We start from the raw sequence: 18,787 nt of genomic DNA, 5'->3' as shown, positions 1-18,787 counted from the left end.
TTATGAAAAACACTTCATTCACACTAAGTTCTGGACCTCCTCTGTCTCTATATATAAATATAAACCGAATATATATATATATATATATATATATATACAGATTTTTATTAAATGACAATTATTTTATTCATAGTTTTATAAAATAATTAAGCACATTCATGCACAGCAATAATCTGACAGCCACAAACAACGATTCAAAGAATCTTAATTACTTGAAACATAATCTGTTTAATGTTTACAATGTTTTTAGAAAATAAACATTACAGGAGACAAGCACATTACTAGTGACTGAAGCATTTGTAGCACTAAAAAAAAAAACACAGAGGATGAAAGGTTCACATAATGCTGTAATGTAACTGCATCAGCGAAACCCTTTTCTAGTCAAGAGAGATGTCAGGCTGACTTTGATTAAAGATCAGAGATTGACCAGTCACTTTAGAAACCGCTCAACTTCTTTGATCAATAGAATTGAATTTATTTCGTTTTACATTAGGCAAACCTTTAACAATAAGGTCTTTCAAATTAACGTCAAAAACCCTACAAAAATAGATATGCCCACACCTTTACATTTTTAAATGTTGCCATATATTTTGGTGTCAAGAGAGATTAATTTTAAATAACAAATGGTTAACCTCCTCGAAAAAGACCAAACCTTATTACAAGCCAGGTTGAGCAACCTTGATCATTTACACCCACAGATGCACGCTTGCAAACTTATAGACTAAGGCAGTCCATGGGAACAATAAAAATACTGTACTTACAAAAGGTATACACAGTTACACTAAGATTTAAAAACACGGTGACTGAAAAAGAACAGTCCAAAGAAAATGTTTACATTTTTAAGTCTTTATGTATTGTTTGGTGGCCAGAGTACACTGTAGGCTCTAAACACACAACACAACACAATATTTTATCTTTGAAAGGACCAGATGATAGATCACAATCTAACTTTAACTTAATAGACAAATGTAAAAGTTCTCAAATCTGGCATTTTCCCCTCAGAGTATCTCGGGAAGAGGAAATCAACGGTGTATTCAAAGAAATACTTTAACTATTCAAGACACTCACATTCATTTCTATAACTACAATACAGGATTTGAAAGGGGAAAAAGCTCCTAAACAAACACACAAGGGAATGCTTTATTCACACGTATTGTGCCTAAATATGCATCGAAAGTTCAACCACGGCCTGAAACAGCCATATAATTGGAGTGCTGAAGGTTAACCCAATCAAGACTCATGTTATTTCCGCAGATCTGATTGAGAAACTTTTATCTTGATATTCAGTGACTGATAACATACTCTTGCAGGTACGATTGAGTAAGGCTGCGGAGTTCTTCTAAAGCATAGTCCTCCGGCATGGGTAGACGTCCAATGTGTGGCGCAAGCTGGCAAAGAGGGATGTGTCGGGGATCTGGGGTGCCTTCACCACCTTGCTGGAGACTCAAGACCACCCGAAGGATGTTAGCCACACGTTTGGCCATCTCTATAAAAGGCAAGAGAGATGCAGGGTTAATGTTAATAAAATGAGGTTTCAAACTTGAAGCACTGAGGAACATAACATCTAGCCAGTTCCATAAACTAACAAGGAAAACAACTGCAATTAACTTAGCAACATTATTGCAGTATAAAGTTCCCACAAAACACAGCAAATGATTTTCAGACCTGATTGTGCAAGACGGTCTTTAGCTTTGGAGCAGGGGAGGCGCTCTATTCTACTGCAGAGAGAGGTCACCTCTGTATGCAGTCGCTCCAGCTCATAACCTGGGCTTTCCATCTAGAGATAAAAGTAGAAGACAATCACATTAGTAGTTTCTTAAACTTTTGTTCTAGTTGAACAACATACTATCCTGAGCAGCAAGAATACCTGTTGGATGTCACGCAGCATCTGAATGACATGGATGTAATCAAGGTAGACTCGTCCAGACGTGTCCCAGTCCTGAATCTTAACACTGCGCTCTGGCACTGCTAACCCCTCTAGGAATTCCAGAAGGTACTTAGGATTATCGTTAATGATGCAGTCTGATGATGAAAGACAGAATGATGGAATTAGTACAGTTAGTACATTCATACAGAATTCATCAGAAGCTACTTAAATAATAATAATAATAATAATAATAATAATGTTCAATCAGAAAATACAGATTTAAATATTTCCTTTGACAAAATCTACAAAAAAAGTATAGTATAATTTTAAATTTGGGGAACCAAATTTAGTAACAACACAAACTCTAAAACATAGCTTGAATCTTAAATCTTGCAGTTTCAGTCAGATTTACTGACTATAAAGTGCTGTTTGAGTTTAACAATTGGCAAGTAGTTACTTTTGTTTCATAAAAGTCTATACTTCAAATTGTATATTACAGTGCATTTTACAGTTGTTTTCTGCATGGCTCAGGTGTCCGATACAGCTAAGAAAGGCTCAGTGGTGAAACCACTTGCAGTTCTGCTTGTGTACAAAATAAATGTGTTGTTTTGCTGCAGACGTGACGTTTTTTCAGAGGCATGTTTATGCTTTTGGTTTATTCAAACCTGAAGCCAGGTGCTGGATGACAAGCCGATGGCATTGATTCCAATGGCCGGCCTTGTAAAGGTGCAAAGCCTCACTACGTTTGTCTCCCTCTCTACAAGCACGGATGGCCTTGGCCTGATGGATCCACTGGATGGGGATCAGCAACTTTTCTGTGAGAAACTGCTCTTTCTCCATTGACTCTTCCGTCTCCTCAAGGGAGCAATGCAAGTTGAGCATCTCTCTCACTGCACACTCTCTACGCCTGCAAGCAGTTACAAAAAAAAAAATGGAAATCATCTCACGTACAATCGCTCAACTCATCCCGATCCTATCAAGGACTAAATGAGTACTCTGAACAGATTAGACACTTACCCAGAGTCAGGTATGTGCAGCAGCACGAAGATTGCCATCTCCCATAATCCCGCACTCTCCAGCTGGGCAGCATAGCTGGCATGTAGCAAGCCCTGGCATGAGGTTGACAGGTGGTTGTAGTTAAGAGCCTGCAATACGTTCCACAGGTGCCAGCTCAGCCGGTAGTCCAGATGATCAGCAGTTACTGTGCTGGGATCAAGTAGCTGTTGTAGGCTATAGTGCCTAAAGAGAGGAAAAGATGATAAAATCAGCCTGCATAAATAGACAGCTGTGGACAGCATCATTAATTAAAAATCAGGAAAGAAAGAGGAAACTATTACACACCTGTCACTGTAAAGTTTGAGCAGGTGGAAGCAGATGTCATAGAGTGGCTTTTTGGATTCAGTCTCATCCATCTCTTCATCCAAACCCAACAACTCGAGTTCATCTACGTAAGGAGGTAAAGGAGGGCAAGCATACCTTTTCACTTCCTCTGAACCCTGAAACAAACAAATACAGTTAATACAGAATTTTAAAATATATAATTACACAGCTGCTCAAGAATCTATCAACAAGGTGGTGTAGAAATATGACGGATTTGCTGTTGCTAGTTGCCATGGTACATAATTCTATTAGAACTGATTAAATTCTTCAAATACACTTTTTCTTACAGCATCGACATTAAACAAAAGTCACTGACATAAGACCTTTTAACATTGAAGGTTTTTTGATACGGAACGTGAAAATTCAATGAGATGATGCTTTTGAATCAAAACAATAGACCACTATGGTGCTATTCACACCAGGTGGCAGGCACGATCATTCGCAGCACGAAAAAGCAAGGATTTTGTTTTCCATCCTGTGTGCCGATTTTTTTCCCCCCCGTCTCTCTGCGATGAAACGGGCCATCCAGTTAGATTTGAGATTAGATCACATGCCCGGAGCAGCTGCTGTTGCACAAAAGGCTGACAATGGTGACGCCGTTTCGAAAACCGAAGAAGAGTATCCCGAGAGAAGAGAGGATGGATGCGGAGTTCGTTATCATTGGTATCTGGGAACAGATTTATTCTCACGTTATTTATACAGAATATCATTTCTATCAATTCTCCGCTGAATTATGTGATCTGAAAAGCACTGTCCATTTTCTTCCACATGCGTGAGTGTTATATGATTCAGAGCGCGATCACTCTAGACCCGTCAATCAAGTATCTCCTGCCTTTCCGTATGGGGGGGGGGGGGGGGGGGGGGAGATAAAAAATATGGAGAAAAATAGTTTTCTACACATGAAATATGAAAGCAAATAGACATAAGATTATGATGTATGCATAAAATACATATAATCATAATGGTATTTTATAACAATAAAGGATGTTTATGACAAATGATAAGCAGGTGTAATGTTCATTCCAATCAGAAGTTATTACAAGCATTCAATGATGTTTAAAGTGGACTTCAAGCTAAAATATAACCACATAAATTTTCAAGTGTAGCTTGATGCTAATTGTACCTCTAATTATATTTAAGACGTATTCTTGTAAGCATTATAGATAGTTTGTGTTTCTAGTGTGGAACCAAACTTTATCATAATTAATTGTATGCTGTTGAGCAGCAGACAATGTTAAATCGATATACGAGATGCATATCTGAGGAAAACTGCATTCTTGGTCGGCGCCACCTAACTTTAGCACGCAGGCATGATTAACAGAAGGCGATCAATCATTTCGTGCTCTGTGTAAAAGCACCGTTCGTCAGTGATTCGCATTAACCAAGCAGCTAAATATAAATATATATATATATTTAGCTTCAAATCAGCATATTAGAATGATTTCTGAAGAATCATAAACACTGAAGCCTTGAGTAAAGGCTACTGAAAATAGCAGCTTGCATTGCATTTCATAAATACATTTCAAAATATTAAAATAAAAAAAGCTGCTTTTTATTGTAATATTTCAGTTACAGTATTTTTGATCAAATAAATGTAACCTTGGTGAGTATAAATTAATCCATACAAAATCACTTGCAAATCTTAAATTTAAAAATTCTTGCCCTCCTTATGAAATTTTATAATTTTGTAAAAGAAACTAATATTGCTTTTCAAAAACACTAACAACAAAAAAAACTACAGTGTGATGTGAGGCACCTGAAACGCAGATTCATATTTGGAGAGTGCATCAGCTACAGATGCAGTGGGAGGCAGCATGTACCACAGGTGGACAGCAACACACCGCTTCCAATCAAGCTCGGAGCACACGTTTATACAACTGTCTGTTGACTGCCACACCTTTATCAGCAAAAAAACAAACAATTACCAATCATAAATGGTAAACACCAAAAACATGCATCTAGATTTAATGGTATGCTTACTGGTTTTCCTGCAAGCAAAGCAAATATTCGCAGCTTCTCCTCCTCTATGAAGGAGTCGCTCTGCATGCTGTTCCAGTCACTGAGCTGCAGAGCCAATAGATCTCTACAAAACTGAGAGCCAGCAGCCTGAGACAGCAACAAAGCAAGACGATGGTCCCCTACACACAAACATCATCTTTATTAGAACCACTAAAGTTATTGTACAGCATGCCGATGACATTAAGCATTCAGGAACAAAAAATGGGCACACTCACCACTCTTCTGGGACAATTGGCAGGCCTTGCTTATGCAGTGGCCAGTAAGGTAACTGAATATGGCCTCAGCATGGCTGCGCTGAAGGGCTCGGCCCACCTCCTCCTCAGTGCACTCAGCCGCACACTCAGAGAGCCAATGCGAGAAGCTCCTTCGCCTCTCAAGCTGCTGCTGGTAGTCCGAGTATTGCTCAGTCTCCACATCCCGCTCACCCAGACGACCCCAAAGAGCAGCACACAAGGTCCAAACTTGGCGCCAATGGGCCAGACAAACTAATGTGGAAAATAAAACTGATTTAATATATAATATGCATATAATTTTTTTTTATTTAAAATTATTTAACATCCATTAAGAATTATCACTACACAAACACAACTGTCTAAAGTTATAAGGTTGGTAAGATTTAAATAGTGAATAGAAAGTTAAATAGAACAGTATTTATAAGAAATTGAACTGTTCTGCACTGTAAATGACTTTACTGTCACTTGCTAAATATAAGAAAAAAAGTTATGGCCCCCATTGACTTCCATAATATTTTTTTCCATACAATGGCAGTCAATGGGGTCCAATAACTGCTTGGTTAACTATAATCTTCAAAATATCAAGGTTTGGAACAACATGAGGGCGAGTACCTGATTATAGATTTATAGAAAGAAAACAAGAAAGCACTGCATACCATCCCCTCCTCCTATATCTTTGTTGACTTCCACAATCCACTCTGCATAACCATGCAGAGCATCCACTCCTTTTGCTGGCTGGATGAAGGGACAGTAGTCCTCTGTGTTGATTGTGCTGTACTTTAGACCGATCTCCAGTGGTCTGTGATACAGAGAAAGGCTCTCTGCTGACTGTTTGGGCTCCAAGCCGACCACCTGCTCCATACGCACTTTAAATGGACTTTCAGTGATCCTAGTATAATGCAACAATAGGACAAATTAGAGAAAAATTCTGCTGCACTTTAGTTGTGCATTGTTTGCACTGATAAACTATGGAGAAGCTAAACTTACGGTTTGCTTTTGGTAGGTTTGGGTAAGAAGCCAAATCCCATGATCTCTGCTGACTGCTCCTTCATTGTCTCTGAGACACTAAGTTGATCTCCACAGTGCACCAGTGTCCAGTTGGGACCCCAGCCCACTCTGAAAGATCGCCCTCTGAACAAAGCAGCGTCCATCAGCAGACGGCCTTTTCCTAGAGTTATGGAGCTCTCCAGAGGTACTGGCCCTGCTAGCCTGCGGGCCCCCACAGTTCGAAGAGTAGGTTCTGGAGGAGGGGCCGGCAAGAGGAAGGAAGGACCCAAAGATGGCCATGGAGATTCTGATGCTAGTGACTTGCTAAGCTTCTGCGGTATTCCACTAAAAGGAGCCTCTGGAAACTGGGAAAAAAGTCCTCCTGAGGTGAACTTGGTTTGTAAAAGGGCTCCAACTGTGATAGAAAAGCCACAATATCAGACATGTTTCAAGAAGTATACTTCCCACAAGTAAGTAAATTGCATTACATATATATTAGGCTGGCATACTTGATTGCCGACCAGCTCCAGAAAGCAAAACTTTGGGGGAAGCCACATCCTGTATGAGCTTTGAAGAACCATGCTCTTGAAACAAGTCACATTCATCATCCTCTGCAAAGAGAGAGGCCTTCATAATCTGTATAGAAAACAAATCAACATTAAAACAGCAGAACTAGACTTGTTTCTAATCTATGACGTAATTACACACAAGCTACCTGTAAGGTATGAGGGTTGATGCCCATTGAGGAAGCAATCTGACTCGATGCAGACACTGGCTCATGCTCAGCAGGAGTCTCAGATCTCAGCTTCTCCTCCCAAGTTCTCTCACCATCCTCCTCACCCAAAACTCTGTCTGCCGGGTGTTCTTGAGTGATGTCAGCCATGTCACTGTCCAACTCCGACACACGGCTGAGCAGCTCAAGAACTGCTGTACTCTACACACATGGATACAAAGAGATCAAGTCAAGTCGTTGCTCTTGATCCAAGTGCAGAGTACAGTTAAAACTGATTTTTGATCCCTATCAGACTACTTAAGGAAACTTAAAATTGACAGAAACCAAGCCCTCGAACAGAAATCAATTTTTACCAAAATAACTTCATAGACATAAAGGTTGTAGTTGCTGCCTATTCATAACATTGCTATGAAAGCATCGTGTAGCCATGAAACGTCCTGACACAAACGTTTTCTTTATTGCACCTTTATTAGTCAATAAAATACATAAAAACAAAAATTCATACTGCCACTCATACATTTTTCACTGCTATACTTCCAAATAAATCAATCTGAAACCCCACAAGCTCATATTTGTAAAATATCAGACAGACTTTTAATTACTGCATGTAATGTCATTTAAATCACCTGTTAAAAAGTAAATCTAAAATACAAATGGTCAAACAAACTTTGATTGTGTTTCACAAATATCATGACATACAAATATACTTCATATTTTGGCAAAGATAAAAGAACCCAAACATAATGCTCGGCTGCATCTTATTCCACTCAAAACATTCAGAATTACCGCTGTATTATAATTCTGTTTAAACAAAGCAATATTTGCATTAAAGAAAATGCTGTAACAATTAATATTCCACTGAAAATAAAAAGTCTAGTCTTAACATTTAAAGCACCTGCTAATCTCAACTGCAAAGAAGAACAGTCAGCTGTACAAACTATAAATTAAATAAAAGGCAACTCCCTTTGTTATATGAACTTTCTCTGTAAACTCTTAATATTTAAAACGTGTGCACAGCATTTCAATAATTTCCGATCTCTTGGCATCACAAATGAAAGACATTTGAACCACTAAATCTCTTTGCCCTCTCCCCTCTGCTAGTGTTGATCTGGACTGCGGGGAGCACAGCAGGTATAAGTGAACTGGAGTGGCCCCGGAGACCAATGTGTGTCAGACCCAGTGTGTTCCTCAGTCTACCTGAGCCTGTGGCGCCATCTGCTGCTGGGTCAGTGGAAGCTGTGGGATCCCAGGTGGAACACCAGTATTCAGCTTCTTCAGGTCAAGCTTTGACGGGGTGACTTCCTCTTCTTCATCAGATTCCTGGAGTCCGTACTTTGAGAAATGGGCCACCTGTAGAGGAGATTTTGGTTACGTTTTCAATATTTACACATGACAACAGCTAATTATGCAATTCAAGGTCAGTCAGAAAATAAAATGTGGATTGAAAATCAAATGTAGATTCGACGCTCATACCTCAAAGACCCAGGAGCCAGTTTCAGGTCGGTATTCCAAGAAGCGGGCACCCTGTTTACGCAAGGCTGCCTCAAGCCGGCCCTCGTAGTTCATCTCAGTCAGCCTCTCAGGACTCTTAATCTGAGAGCATGTTGTCTTGTCATTGGGCCACACACCATCTAGAGTCACCTCAGCACGTCTGCGTGTTACAAGAAACAAAATACATTGGAACAACAAAGAGAAACTCAGTTTTAAAGAGCGACCAAAGTGGTTGAGAAAGAGGCAAAAGCAATCCATGTACATTACCTGTTTAGTCCCTCTCCAACTGGGGGCTTGTCTTTGTCATCAGGGTATACAATTATCTCCTTACGCCTGAAGTGCACAATCTCATCCAGGTTCATGTTGGTAAGATTCACTTCACCAGAGAAGAAAACAGACCCATAGCCTGCAAAAAACAAAACACACTGCTATCATGCTCCACTCATGTGCTACTAACAGTAGTCAACATTTGAAGTGGATCAAAAAGTTGTCTTAAGACAAGAACACATTTTTTGACGAAAGGTTTTGATCCACTTCAAATGTTGACTAGTGTAGATTATCATTTGTTCTTGTATTGCATGAAGCACCACCGTGCACCTTTTACCTTTCCTGCCGACAGTGAAGTTCTCCACAATGCACTCCCCATTCTCATTCAACATCCTTCCCAGCTCTTCCATTGATGGGATGGTGTAGTAGCCCACACGGCTTAGAACTATACCTGAGAGAGAACAGAAATAGCTCCTAATAAGATTTGTAGCCTATCAAGTACAGTGTATGTTTTAAAGAATGTAAACCGAGACAAGCATACCAGCTGGGTGAGGTGGTTTCTGAGCCTCCAGCTCCTCATCTCTCTCCTCCTGAATCGAATCTTCTGCTAGAGAGATGTCCTCGCTGCTGGCCTCGAAGTCATTGCGATGACTAGCAGTTCCCCGCATGTTGAACTCAGAGATTGTGTCCTGTAGCAAGGGGCTCGGCTGGGCATGTGGAATTGGTTTGGTGATCGGATTGGTGTAGAACTTGGAGACCTCCAGATCATCCGCTCTACTTCTCTCCACAGTTATGTCTCTGGTCTCTCCTTCATCCATACTAAGACTGATGTGTGACAGGAAAACATTGAAATATATGGTTGCATCTTTTCTAACTGTAATGGTTGAGAACTAGTGTGAACTTACCTGAGCCCGTTTTGTGGATATTCTGAAGGGGAGGCCAAGTCATCAGCCTCTCTGTTCACAGAGCTGTTATACAGACTGCTGTTATTCAGATTCTTCAAAACAAGCTTCTTTATGCTCTTCCTAAAAGAAAAACATGCAGACAGGAACACTTTTGTTAGTGCACTTCATCTTGAGCTACAAGTTTAATAAGAGTAGCTGGAGTTATGAAGTCAGGTTCTTACCTAGGCATGAAGGCTCCATTGTTAAGAGAGGGTTCATCATCATCAAGTCCATCAAAGAGCTGAGATTTGGAGGAGCCTGAGGAGGACAGAGCTTTGGGACGAACACGGGTGGCAGGACGAGGGGTCAGTTTGTACTGAGTTGGGGTAGTCAAGGCTCTCTGGGCAGCTGGATTTGTGGGCTTCAGACGCTAATGATGGAGAAGATATGTTAGCAGTGCATGTACTGTGCTAAATGGTGAAAAAAAGAAGTGGTCTTTTATTGAGCCACTAACTAATCTATTCAAATAACCAATATGTGTAAGGAACATGTAAACTGTAAAAATCAAACCTCTTCCTTCTTCTTTGGGTCTGACAATGGATTTCTGAAGAGGGGAGAGTCTCCAAAAGGAGAGTAGGCCAATGCATTGATCTGCTGCTGGAGGACGGCCTGTTGCGCAGCTGATGCATTGGGGTCAGTCAGAGCTGTGAAAAAAAAAAAAAAAATAGTATACCAGTTATATATTTTACAGAAGCTCAAAGAGATCTACCTTGCATGAAGTACTTAATTTAACATGACTACAACCAATTATGGGAATGAAATCATTTATGAAGAACTTACCCACAGGCTGTTGAGGAGCACCAAAATTCAGAGTGTTGGCTCCAGTGTTGAAGCCTCCAGTCCCGAAGGTGCCCACTGAGCCTAGGGTGGAGCCCAGCTTGTTCTGGTTGTTCCCAAACAATGACGCCTGGCCAGTTCCTAAAGCTGAAAATACAGACTAATACTTACAAAACCATGTTTTCATTCTTATAAAAAAAATAAAAAATAAATAAAAAAAAAAAAAGGAGACAAAAATCATGCACCCTAAAACATACCTCCTCCAAAGCCAGTTCCCAGTCCTGTTCCCAGGCCTGTCGCAGCAGTTTTGTTCCCAAAGAGACCCCCACCAGTACCAGTTGCACCAAATCCTTAAAAGTACACCAACATTGACATTTGAGAAGAAATATCAGAATTTCTAGATCAGATCTAAGTGCACACTGGTGAAGTGGTGCCTACCACTTTCTTCACCAAAACTGAGAATAATTTGATTACAGCAAATACTACTTAGCGTTAACATAATACAACTTTATTGTTAAAGGCTTACCAAAGGTTGAGTTGTTTGTGTTAGTCCCTAGAGTAAGTGCAGGCTTATTTGCAAACAGACCAGTGCCTGTTCCAAAGGAGGGTGCACTAGTGGTGGTGGTGCCAAATCCAGCGGGCTTATTACCAAAAGGATTCTGTGAAATAAAGAGGACAAGATACCATTTAGAAAAACAATGCAAAAACATTCTAACTTACATTTGAAAACCTAAAAATGGACTTTTGAAAAATAAAGAAGAGAAAGGTGTAAAAAAAAAAAAAATTAATTAAATTAAATAAAAAAATTAAAAAAAAAGAGGCAACTGTAGCCTCTCCAGAAGTCACCTGTGTTCCCACATTCCCAAAGCCAGTGTTCGTTTGGCCGAAAATTCCTGTGCCAAAGCCTGTGGCCGTACTTGTGTTAGTGTTTCCAAATAGTCCTCCTGCCTGAGAGGCAGCCGTGTTGCCAAACAGCCCCTTAAAAATAAAATATTTGATTAAAACACAGAATTAACCTGATGTTAGATTAATAAAATCAATTAGAATATTTAGTAAGTCAGTGCAGACATTTACTACAACTGCTTGAACTCACCATGCTGCTGTTGTTTCCAAAGGAGAAAGTGTTGTTTTGGGTGGTGGTAGCGGAGCCAAAAGGTTTGAAGAGACTGGAACTTTGCTGTTGTTGTTGTTGTTGTTGCTGCTGCTGCTGCTGTTGCTGCTGCTGCTGCGGCTGGCCAAACAAACTTCCTGTAGTTGTACCAAAGGCCCCAGTGCCTGCAGTGCAAAGACTTAGTCCACTTTTTCAGGACAAAAAAAAAAATCCAGACCAAAAAATTAAGGAAAAAACACTTACTTGTGCCAAATGAGGTCTTATTCTGGCCGAAGCTGAAGCCAGTGTTTGGAGTTGAGGATCCAAAGAGTCCAGTGCCAGTACTGGGAGTAGCTGTGGCTGCTGCACCAAAGAGGCCACCCGTGCCAGCTGCCATGGGGTTGGAAGGACCCTTCCTTCCTGCCTGGTAATCCTCAAACCTTAATTCCTAAAATCAAGGAAAGAAAGGCATATACAGATGCATCTCAGAAAATTAGAATATGGTGAAAAAGTTATTTTTTTCCTTGTAACTTATTTCAAAAAGTTACATTTTCATATATTTTAGATTCATTACATGTAAAGTAAAACACTTCAAAAGCTTTTTGTTTTAATTTTGATGATTATATCTTACAGCTCATAAAAGTCAAAAATCAGTATCTCAAAATCAAAAAAAGGATTTGCAAAACAGAAAAGTTCAAGTTCTTTAAAGTATGTTGATTTCTGCACTCAATACTTGGTCGGGGCTCCTTTAGCACAAATTCCAGCATCAGTGAGGTGTGGCATGGGCAAGCGATCAGTCTGTGGCACTGCTGAGGCACTATTGGGCCTTCAGCTCGTCTGGATTGTTGGATTGACGGTTTCTCATCTTTCTCTTGAAAATATCCCATAGATTCCATATGGGGTTCAGGTCAGGCATGTTGGCTAGCCAATCAAGCACAGTAATATCATGGTCAGCAAAGCACTTGGAAGTGGTTTTGGCACTGTGGGCAGGTGCTAAAGTCCTGCTGGAAAAGGAAATCAGCATCTCCATAAAGTCTTCCTCCAGACCTTGATTTCCAAATGAAAAGCAAAATTTACAACAGTCCAGTTATTTTTCTCCTTAGCCCAGGTAAGACGCTTCTGAAGTTGTCTCTGCTTCAGAAGTGGCTTGGTAGCCCTTCTCCTGAAGACGTCTGAGTGTGGTGACTCTTGATGCACTGACTCCAGCTTCAGTCCACTCCTTGTGAAGTTCTCCCAAGTGTTTGAATCAGCTTTGCTTGACAGTATTCTCAAGCTTGCAGTCATCCCTGTTGCTTGTGCACATTTTCCTACCCAATTTCTTCCTTCCAGTCAACTTTGCATTTAATATGCTTTGATACAGCACTCCTTGAACAGCCATCTCTTTTAGTAATGACCCTCTGTGACTTACCCTCTTTGTGGAGGGTGTCAATGATAGTCTTCTGGACCATTGCCAAGTCAGCAGTGTTCCCCATTATTGTGGTTTCAAAGAACAAGAGATACCCAGAATTTATACTGTATGGATGGTCATTTATTGAAACTCAAATGTAAATATTCTAATATTTTGAGATACTGATTTTTGACTTTCATTAGCTGTAAGCTCTAATCATCAAAATTAAAACAAAAAAAACTTTTGAAGTGTTTTACTTTACATGTAATGTAAAATTATATGAAAGTTTCACTTTTTGAAATAAGATACAAGAAAAAAATGAACTTTTTCACCATATTCTAATTTTCTGAAAAGCACCTGTATTTTTCATCATGGCTTTAAGTCCTCAAAACTCTAAACAACAGATTTGTTACACATTTTGTTCTCTGCAGACAGTTTATCAAAGCAACTGACAAACAGTACTTGTGACAATTATTTCAGCAGGCTGCCAAGTACTAAAACACAATCACAACAAGAGAATCCAACCTACCTCTAGGGATTTGTTCTCGTATTCCTTCATGGCAGTGATGCACTGATGTTTGGTGTTGATGCTGGTTGTCACACCTCCTTTTACCATTGTGTCACTCCCAGTTGGTGGCTACAGCAAAACACAAAAGATTTAGGTAAAAAACCATGTATGAAAACAAGTAGATAAATTACCAGTATGAAGAAGAAAAAAATATTATAATTTCTAAACGAACATTGAATTTGATTGTTGTGCCAGGGGGAGCAGCAGTGAAACTTGATGCCCCAAACAAAGAGCCTGATGCTCCTCCAAAAGGGTTGGATGCTGTGTTGGTTGTCCCGAATAATCCACCGCTACTGGTGCTGGTACCGAAAGCTGCAAAGCAATTCAAACAGTTACTTGGATAAAAAGAATAGCTCAAACATAATGGACCCAAGACACAACTTCTAAACTAAATCAAACAATTTATAGCTACATTGGAATGCCGCAGGAAACTTACTGCCAAAGGTGGCTGGTTTGTTGGCACCAAAGGCATTATTCTGCTGGGAAAACAATCCTCCACCTCCAGTATTGGTGCTTCCAAAAAGGCTGTTTGATGTGCCACTGGTGGCACCAAAACCAAACCCACTACTGGTGGAGGATGTGACAGGCTGACTGAAGGTGCTTGAGCCAAATAGCCCACCTTGAGGACAGACACATTTTAATACATTCTCGTGGGATCACTCACTTCTTAAGCGATAGCACATCAGTTTGTAATGCAATCTTTCCTCAAAACCATCTTCAAATCAATTTTCAGCCAAGTCTTCTCAATGAGTCACCACTTTACTGAATTTGACTCATTCATTATTAGCAAACTCAATTTTCAGATGACTTAGTCAACAGCAATTTTTTTGTTCTGTTACAGCTTAAGTCACCAAGATCATGCTCTATTTTGCAAAAGATAACATGCAGAGTAAACTAATCTTTTCAACCTTCAGTTCTCAAACCAGTGAGAACTACTGGTCCTGCAAAACCAACAGGCAGGATCACATTGTCATGTTACATCTACACAAATGAAAGCAAAATCTTACGTAAGGAACAACTACAAGCAAATAAAAAAAGCAATGTTTTAAAAACTGATAGATTCTATGAGCATTTAAAGATGGCTGTGAGATTCTGCAAACACCTACTGCTACAGAAAACAGCATACCGGGTTTGTTCTGGGTGGTCCCGAACAGTCCCCCTGTGTTGTTTGTTGTCCCAAATGCTGAAGATCCAAAGCCCCCTGTTGCTCCAAATCCAGCATCTGATAACAAAGGTAACACACAATTCTTTGTCTCTGTACAGTATTAATCCTTACTTCTCAAATTTCTTTACATACAAAATTTCTTAGAATATATATATTAACTTACTTTGTTGCCCAAATGTTGAAGTAGTCCCAAATCCTCCTGTCCCTCCCCCAAAGGGAGCACCAAAAGATTTGTTGAACATCTTGCACTGCTATAGAGCCTGCATATGTCTGCACAAAAGACAAAAGCTTTCAGTTCTAGCACAGGAAAGACACTCATCTGATTTACGAGCAATCAATTTATTCAATACATAAATGGTTATTAATAGGTGTTCCAACATTGTTTTGATTAATACCATGCTGAATTTTGCTCATAATCTTAAGACTTTTAATTTCAATATGGCCTGTGCCAATATTACAATGGCCAAAATAGTTTATTTCCATAAATATCACTAACTGGTGTTTCTGCTAGGAAATGATTGGAAGCATAAAAAAAAAAAAACCTGTTGTACACAATCTTCCACGTGCTTTCTGCCCTCTGATTAATGGTTCATAATTTTAAGTAAAAGGACTTTTAGCATAATTCAAAAAATGTGGTACATGTATTTTTGCTGAGAAATCTTTAATGTTTCTAAGTAAATGCAAGAATACATTTTATATTGTCAGTAATATTTCAAGATGAACATACACTGGACTGAAGCAATGTAGGTTTACTTTAGAATCCACACATCTTCCTAGTTTTTAAGGAAAAACATGTCAAAATATCATCATTGTATTACATTGCTTTACATGTTTTAACCATGTAAAATAACAGCAAACGCACAAATATATATATATTTTTTTTAAGAAACCGTTCCATTTAAAAGCATTTGTTTATTCTGACTATTATTTCATAGGTCGAGCTTGGCAAGATTAATAAAAGTTTATTTTATAAACTCGGAATGGTGGCTTGTACACAGCCACACAGTCTAAACTGGACAAATCAATAAACAACACCTGCATATTTAAAAAGAATACTTCAATTTGCATAATTAATTTTCATACTTCTTCAAATATCCATTCAGAATCAACTGTGCTTTCGCGCGAATTTGTAAGCGCACCAGCTATAACCTAAAGGTAAAATAAATACGGTAAAGAGATTTGTTTCAGGTATCGTTAAAAGACTTGTGATGTCTGTTATTGTTCATGCAAGTTTTGACGTAATATTAGCAACGTTAGGCGCCAGAAATTTAATGTGCCAGTTGACTTACGGCCTGTGAGAAAGTGTTGTTTTCTTTTGTGTGTGTGTGTGGTTTTATGATAAACATCTAAAGCTCACCAACACATTTCATTACATATTTTGGTTTGCGCCGGATTAAACCTGAGAGAACCAGTTTGCACGGACAAGTGCGAACCAACGCAGCTAGGAGCCAAAAAAAATGAAAGGTAACGTTAAGTTAGCCGTCATGTGCTTACATTAAAGTTTCTGTTTCAAATAGAAATATGTAGAGCTGTAACGAGCTGCTATATATCGATTTAAAATGTAACATGTTCCAAAAACCTTTCGATTTATTTAATCTACCATACAGATATAGTTTTTACTTTCACATGGCTCACTACAAATGCTAACTTGCTAGCAATCGGGCTTGAAACACACTTTATCCAACAAATAGATTTAATCAGACTTACCGTTTATTCTGCATAGATTGGTTAATCAAACGTCCAGCAAAGAGCTCCTCACTCGAAAGGCTCGATATTTATAACAAACGTGAATCCGGAGTTGTCCGTTTAGGATGTAAACTTGCTAACTTTCGGTCCCTGCTCAGTGTTGATGGAGGGAAACAACGTAGCCAGCTAGCCGCTAGCAACCAGCGTCATATGTAGATCTCAGACGTCATCACGCGTCACGTGATTATTTCTCTTCTTCTTCTTCTTCTATTTTTACGGCGGTTGGCAACCAGCGTTTTTGGTGCATTACCGCCACCTTCTGCTCCGGAATGTGGATCAGAAAATAGGTTCACAAACTAAATCACCCGCTAATTTAATATTAACTAACTCCTGTGAAAACTAATTTACCCCCCCCCCCCCCACACACACACACACACACACACCAGCCCACTTACCCCTCACCCCTGCCATGCTTTATCACAATACTACTACTACTACTACTACTAATAATAATAATACTTGTTAACCTTCCTCACTATTCCTTTTACTCTTCATATCCTATACAAAACACCAGTTACTCTTAAGAAGTTTATAAGAATTCTGGTCTGTGCCCTATGCTCTATGCTCAATAATCCTTTTAGTGTGATGTCCTGAACCCCTATCTCCCTTAGCTCATTCCTCATCACCTCCCTCTGTACTCCATACTTGTTGCATCTTAAGACCACATGCTCTACTGACTCCTCTTCCTGGCAGCCCTCACACAGTCCAGTATCATGCTTCCCTATCAATTTAAGTGATTTGTTCAATAAGCAATGTCCCAGTCTTAGCCTAGTTATCACCATTTCCTCTCTCCGATTACCACTATCAACAATTTTGTGTCTAACGTCCTGTTGAATTTGATATAAGTGTCTTCCTTTCCTTTCTCCATCCCACCTCTCTTGCCACTTTTGATTTACGTGATTATTTCCTTCAGTTCGCCTGTTCATGTAATGTACGCACGTGGCGGATGTTTTTATATAAATGTTCGTTTAGGAAAATATGTTGTTGGTTTGCGTACTCCTGTATCATTACTAATGTTCATAAAGCCCAATGTCCAACCTGGAAACCTTTAAACATGTCCCTTGGACATTTGTAAAGATTAAAATTAAATCAGCATAATGTATGTTACTGAAACAACACGGTCAATTTTTATTTTTTTTGGCGAAGAATCATATGGTTGGAATGGAGTCGTACTACTAACCCTTAGGTGTGGCAGACTATTGTGGATGATCAACACATGATTTTGTTATACAGTATTAAGTAGCTAGGTGTGAGTAGGTTTTATGTGTTCGTAGTTTTATCTAGTTCAGGTGATATGTGAAAATAATGTTCACTTTTTCATAAAAGCATGAAACTTGGTACACTTGTATAGTTTGAGGCCCTAAACATTTTCAGAAATGGAGCCACCCAAAAACACCTCGTGGTTGCCATGGCGACCATTTTACTTTCCCCATAACCAAATTATGTATTTTGTGTCATATCTCCTGAACCAAACATGATAACACAGAAAAGGTGATGTCTACCCCTATGTTTTGATTGTCGAGGATTACAATGATACAATATACAGCAACATAAACTGTTCAGGGGAAGAGTTAATGGTGAAATCAGCAATGTAAGAAGGAAATCACAGTATCACAGCATTTACAAAAGTCCATATTATGGCTAGTAATTTTTTCTTTCTTTGATAATTAACTAATATTTTATTCAATAATATATTAAAAGATTGTTTTCAAGAACACTATCATTTATTTCAGAGATACATAGTAAAAAAAATAATTTCAGGTAAGTGTATTTTTGAAGCGTTGCTGAACTGAATTGTGGGTCAGTCGCGTCCGTTGCTCGTGGCAGAAGTTGAAAACTTTTCAACTTTTGAAGCGCCAACGCAGGCGTCAGCCAATCAGATTCCCTAGCGCAGACGCTAGCCAATCCCGTTCACGCAACACCAGAAAAGTCATGTGATTGGCTGTTGTCACTAAGACGGTGCGTCAGCACCTGTTTTTTTTACAGTCCATAGAGTGGGGGAACTATGACGTCACTCTGTAGGCGGATCGGCTGTTAGCATGAAACTGGTTCCCTCGACAAAAACCCAATAGGATTTTCCCATAGGCTTTTGGATAATCGCAAAAAATAAGCTCTGTGTTCAATCATAGTTCA

At 39.3% G+C, this 18,787-nt stretch overlaps 1 protein-coding gene across 1 annotated transcript; it reads right to left on the bottom strand.

Annotated features, from left to right (window-relative positions):
• Positions 1 to 195: 195 nt before the first annotated feature.
• Positions 196 to 16,815, bottom strand: LOC306856207 (nuclear pore complex protein Nup98-Nup96-like). Its single transcript, XM_079395313.1, has 33 exons — positions 16,616 to 16,815; positions 15,072 to 15,178; positions 14,870 to 14,965; positions 14,180 to 14,362; positions 13,916 to 14,055; positions 13,705 to 13,812; positions 12,053 to 12,236; positions 11,792 to 11,973; positions 11,545 to 11,676; positions 11,225 to 11,357; positions 10,956 to 11,048; positions 10,702 to 10,845; positions 10,432 to 10,565; positions 10,104 to 10,291; positions 9,883 to 10,002; positions 9,519 to 9,802; positions 9,315 to 9,428; positions 8,978 to 9,116; positions 8,693 to 8,870; positions 8,417 to 8,569; positions 7,202 to 7,420; positions 6,996 to 7,122; positions 6,487 to 6,901; positions 6,156 to 6,388; positions 5,482 to 5,751; positions 5,228 to 5,385; positions 5,004 to 5,144; positions 3,209 to 3,363; positions 2,885 to 3,106; positions 2,533 to 2,774; positions 1,868 to 2,022; positions 1,666 to 1,777; positions 196 to 1,486 (listed from the first exon to the last, which is right to left on the bottom strand). The coding sequence occupies exons 2-33, from the start codon at positions 15,148 to 15,150 to the stop codon at positions 1,284 to 1,286; spliced, it is 5,436 nt and encodes a 1,811-aa protein (XP_079251439.1). The 5' UTR covers positions 15,151 to 15,178; positions 16,616 to 16,815; the 3' UTR covers positions 196 to 1,283.
• Positions 16,816 to 18,787: the final 1,972 nt, after the last annotated feature.

The sequence above is a fragment of the Barbus barbus genome, assembly GCF_936440315.1.
Source record: "Barbus barbus genome assembly, chromosome: 36".
Taxonomy (NCBI): Eukaryota; Metazoa; Chordata; class Actinopteri; order Cypriniformes; family Cyprinidae; genus Barbus; species Barbus barbus.
This window is presented reverse-complemented; position numbering and strand designations above follow the sequence as displayed.

Bases quoted from the DNA above. Each gene is read 5' to 3' on its own strand.
- LOC306856207 (XM_079395313.1), bottom strand. From the start codon at position 15,150: ATGTTCAACAAATCTTTTGGTGCTCCCTTTGGGGGAGGGACAGGAGGA. The intron at 11,974-12,052 runs GTAAGTGTTTTT...TTTGCACTGCAG, and splicing joins TAAGACCTCATTTGGCACAA to GCACTGGGGCCTTTGGTACA. The intron at 1,487-1,665 runs GTCTGAAAATCA...TGCCTTTTATAG, and splicing joins AGACCGTCTTGCACAATCAG to AGATGGCCAAACGTGTGGCT.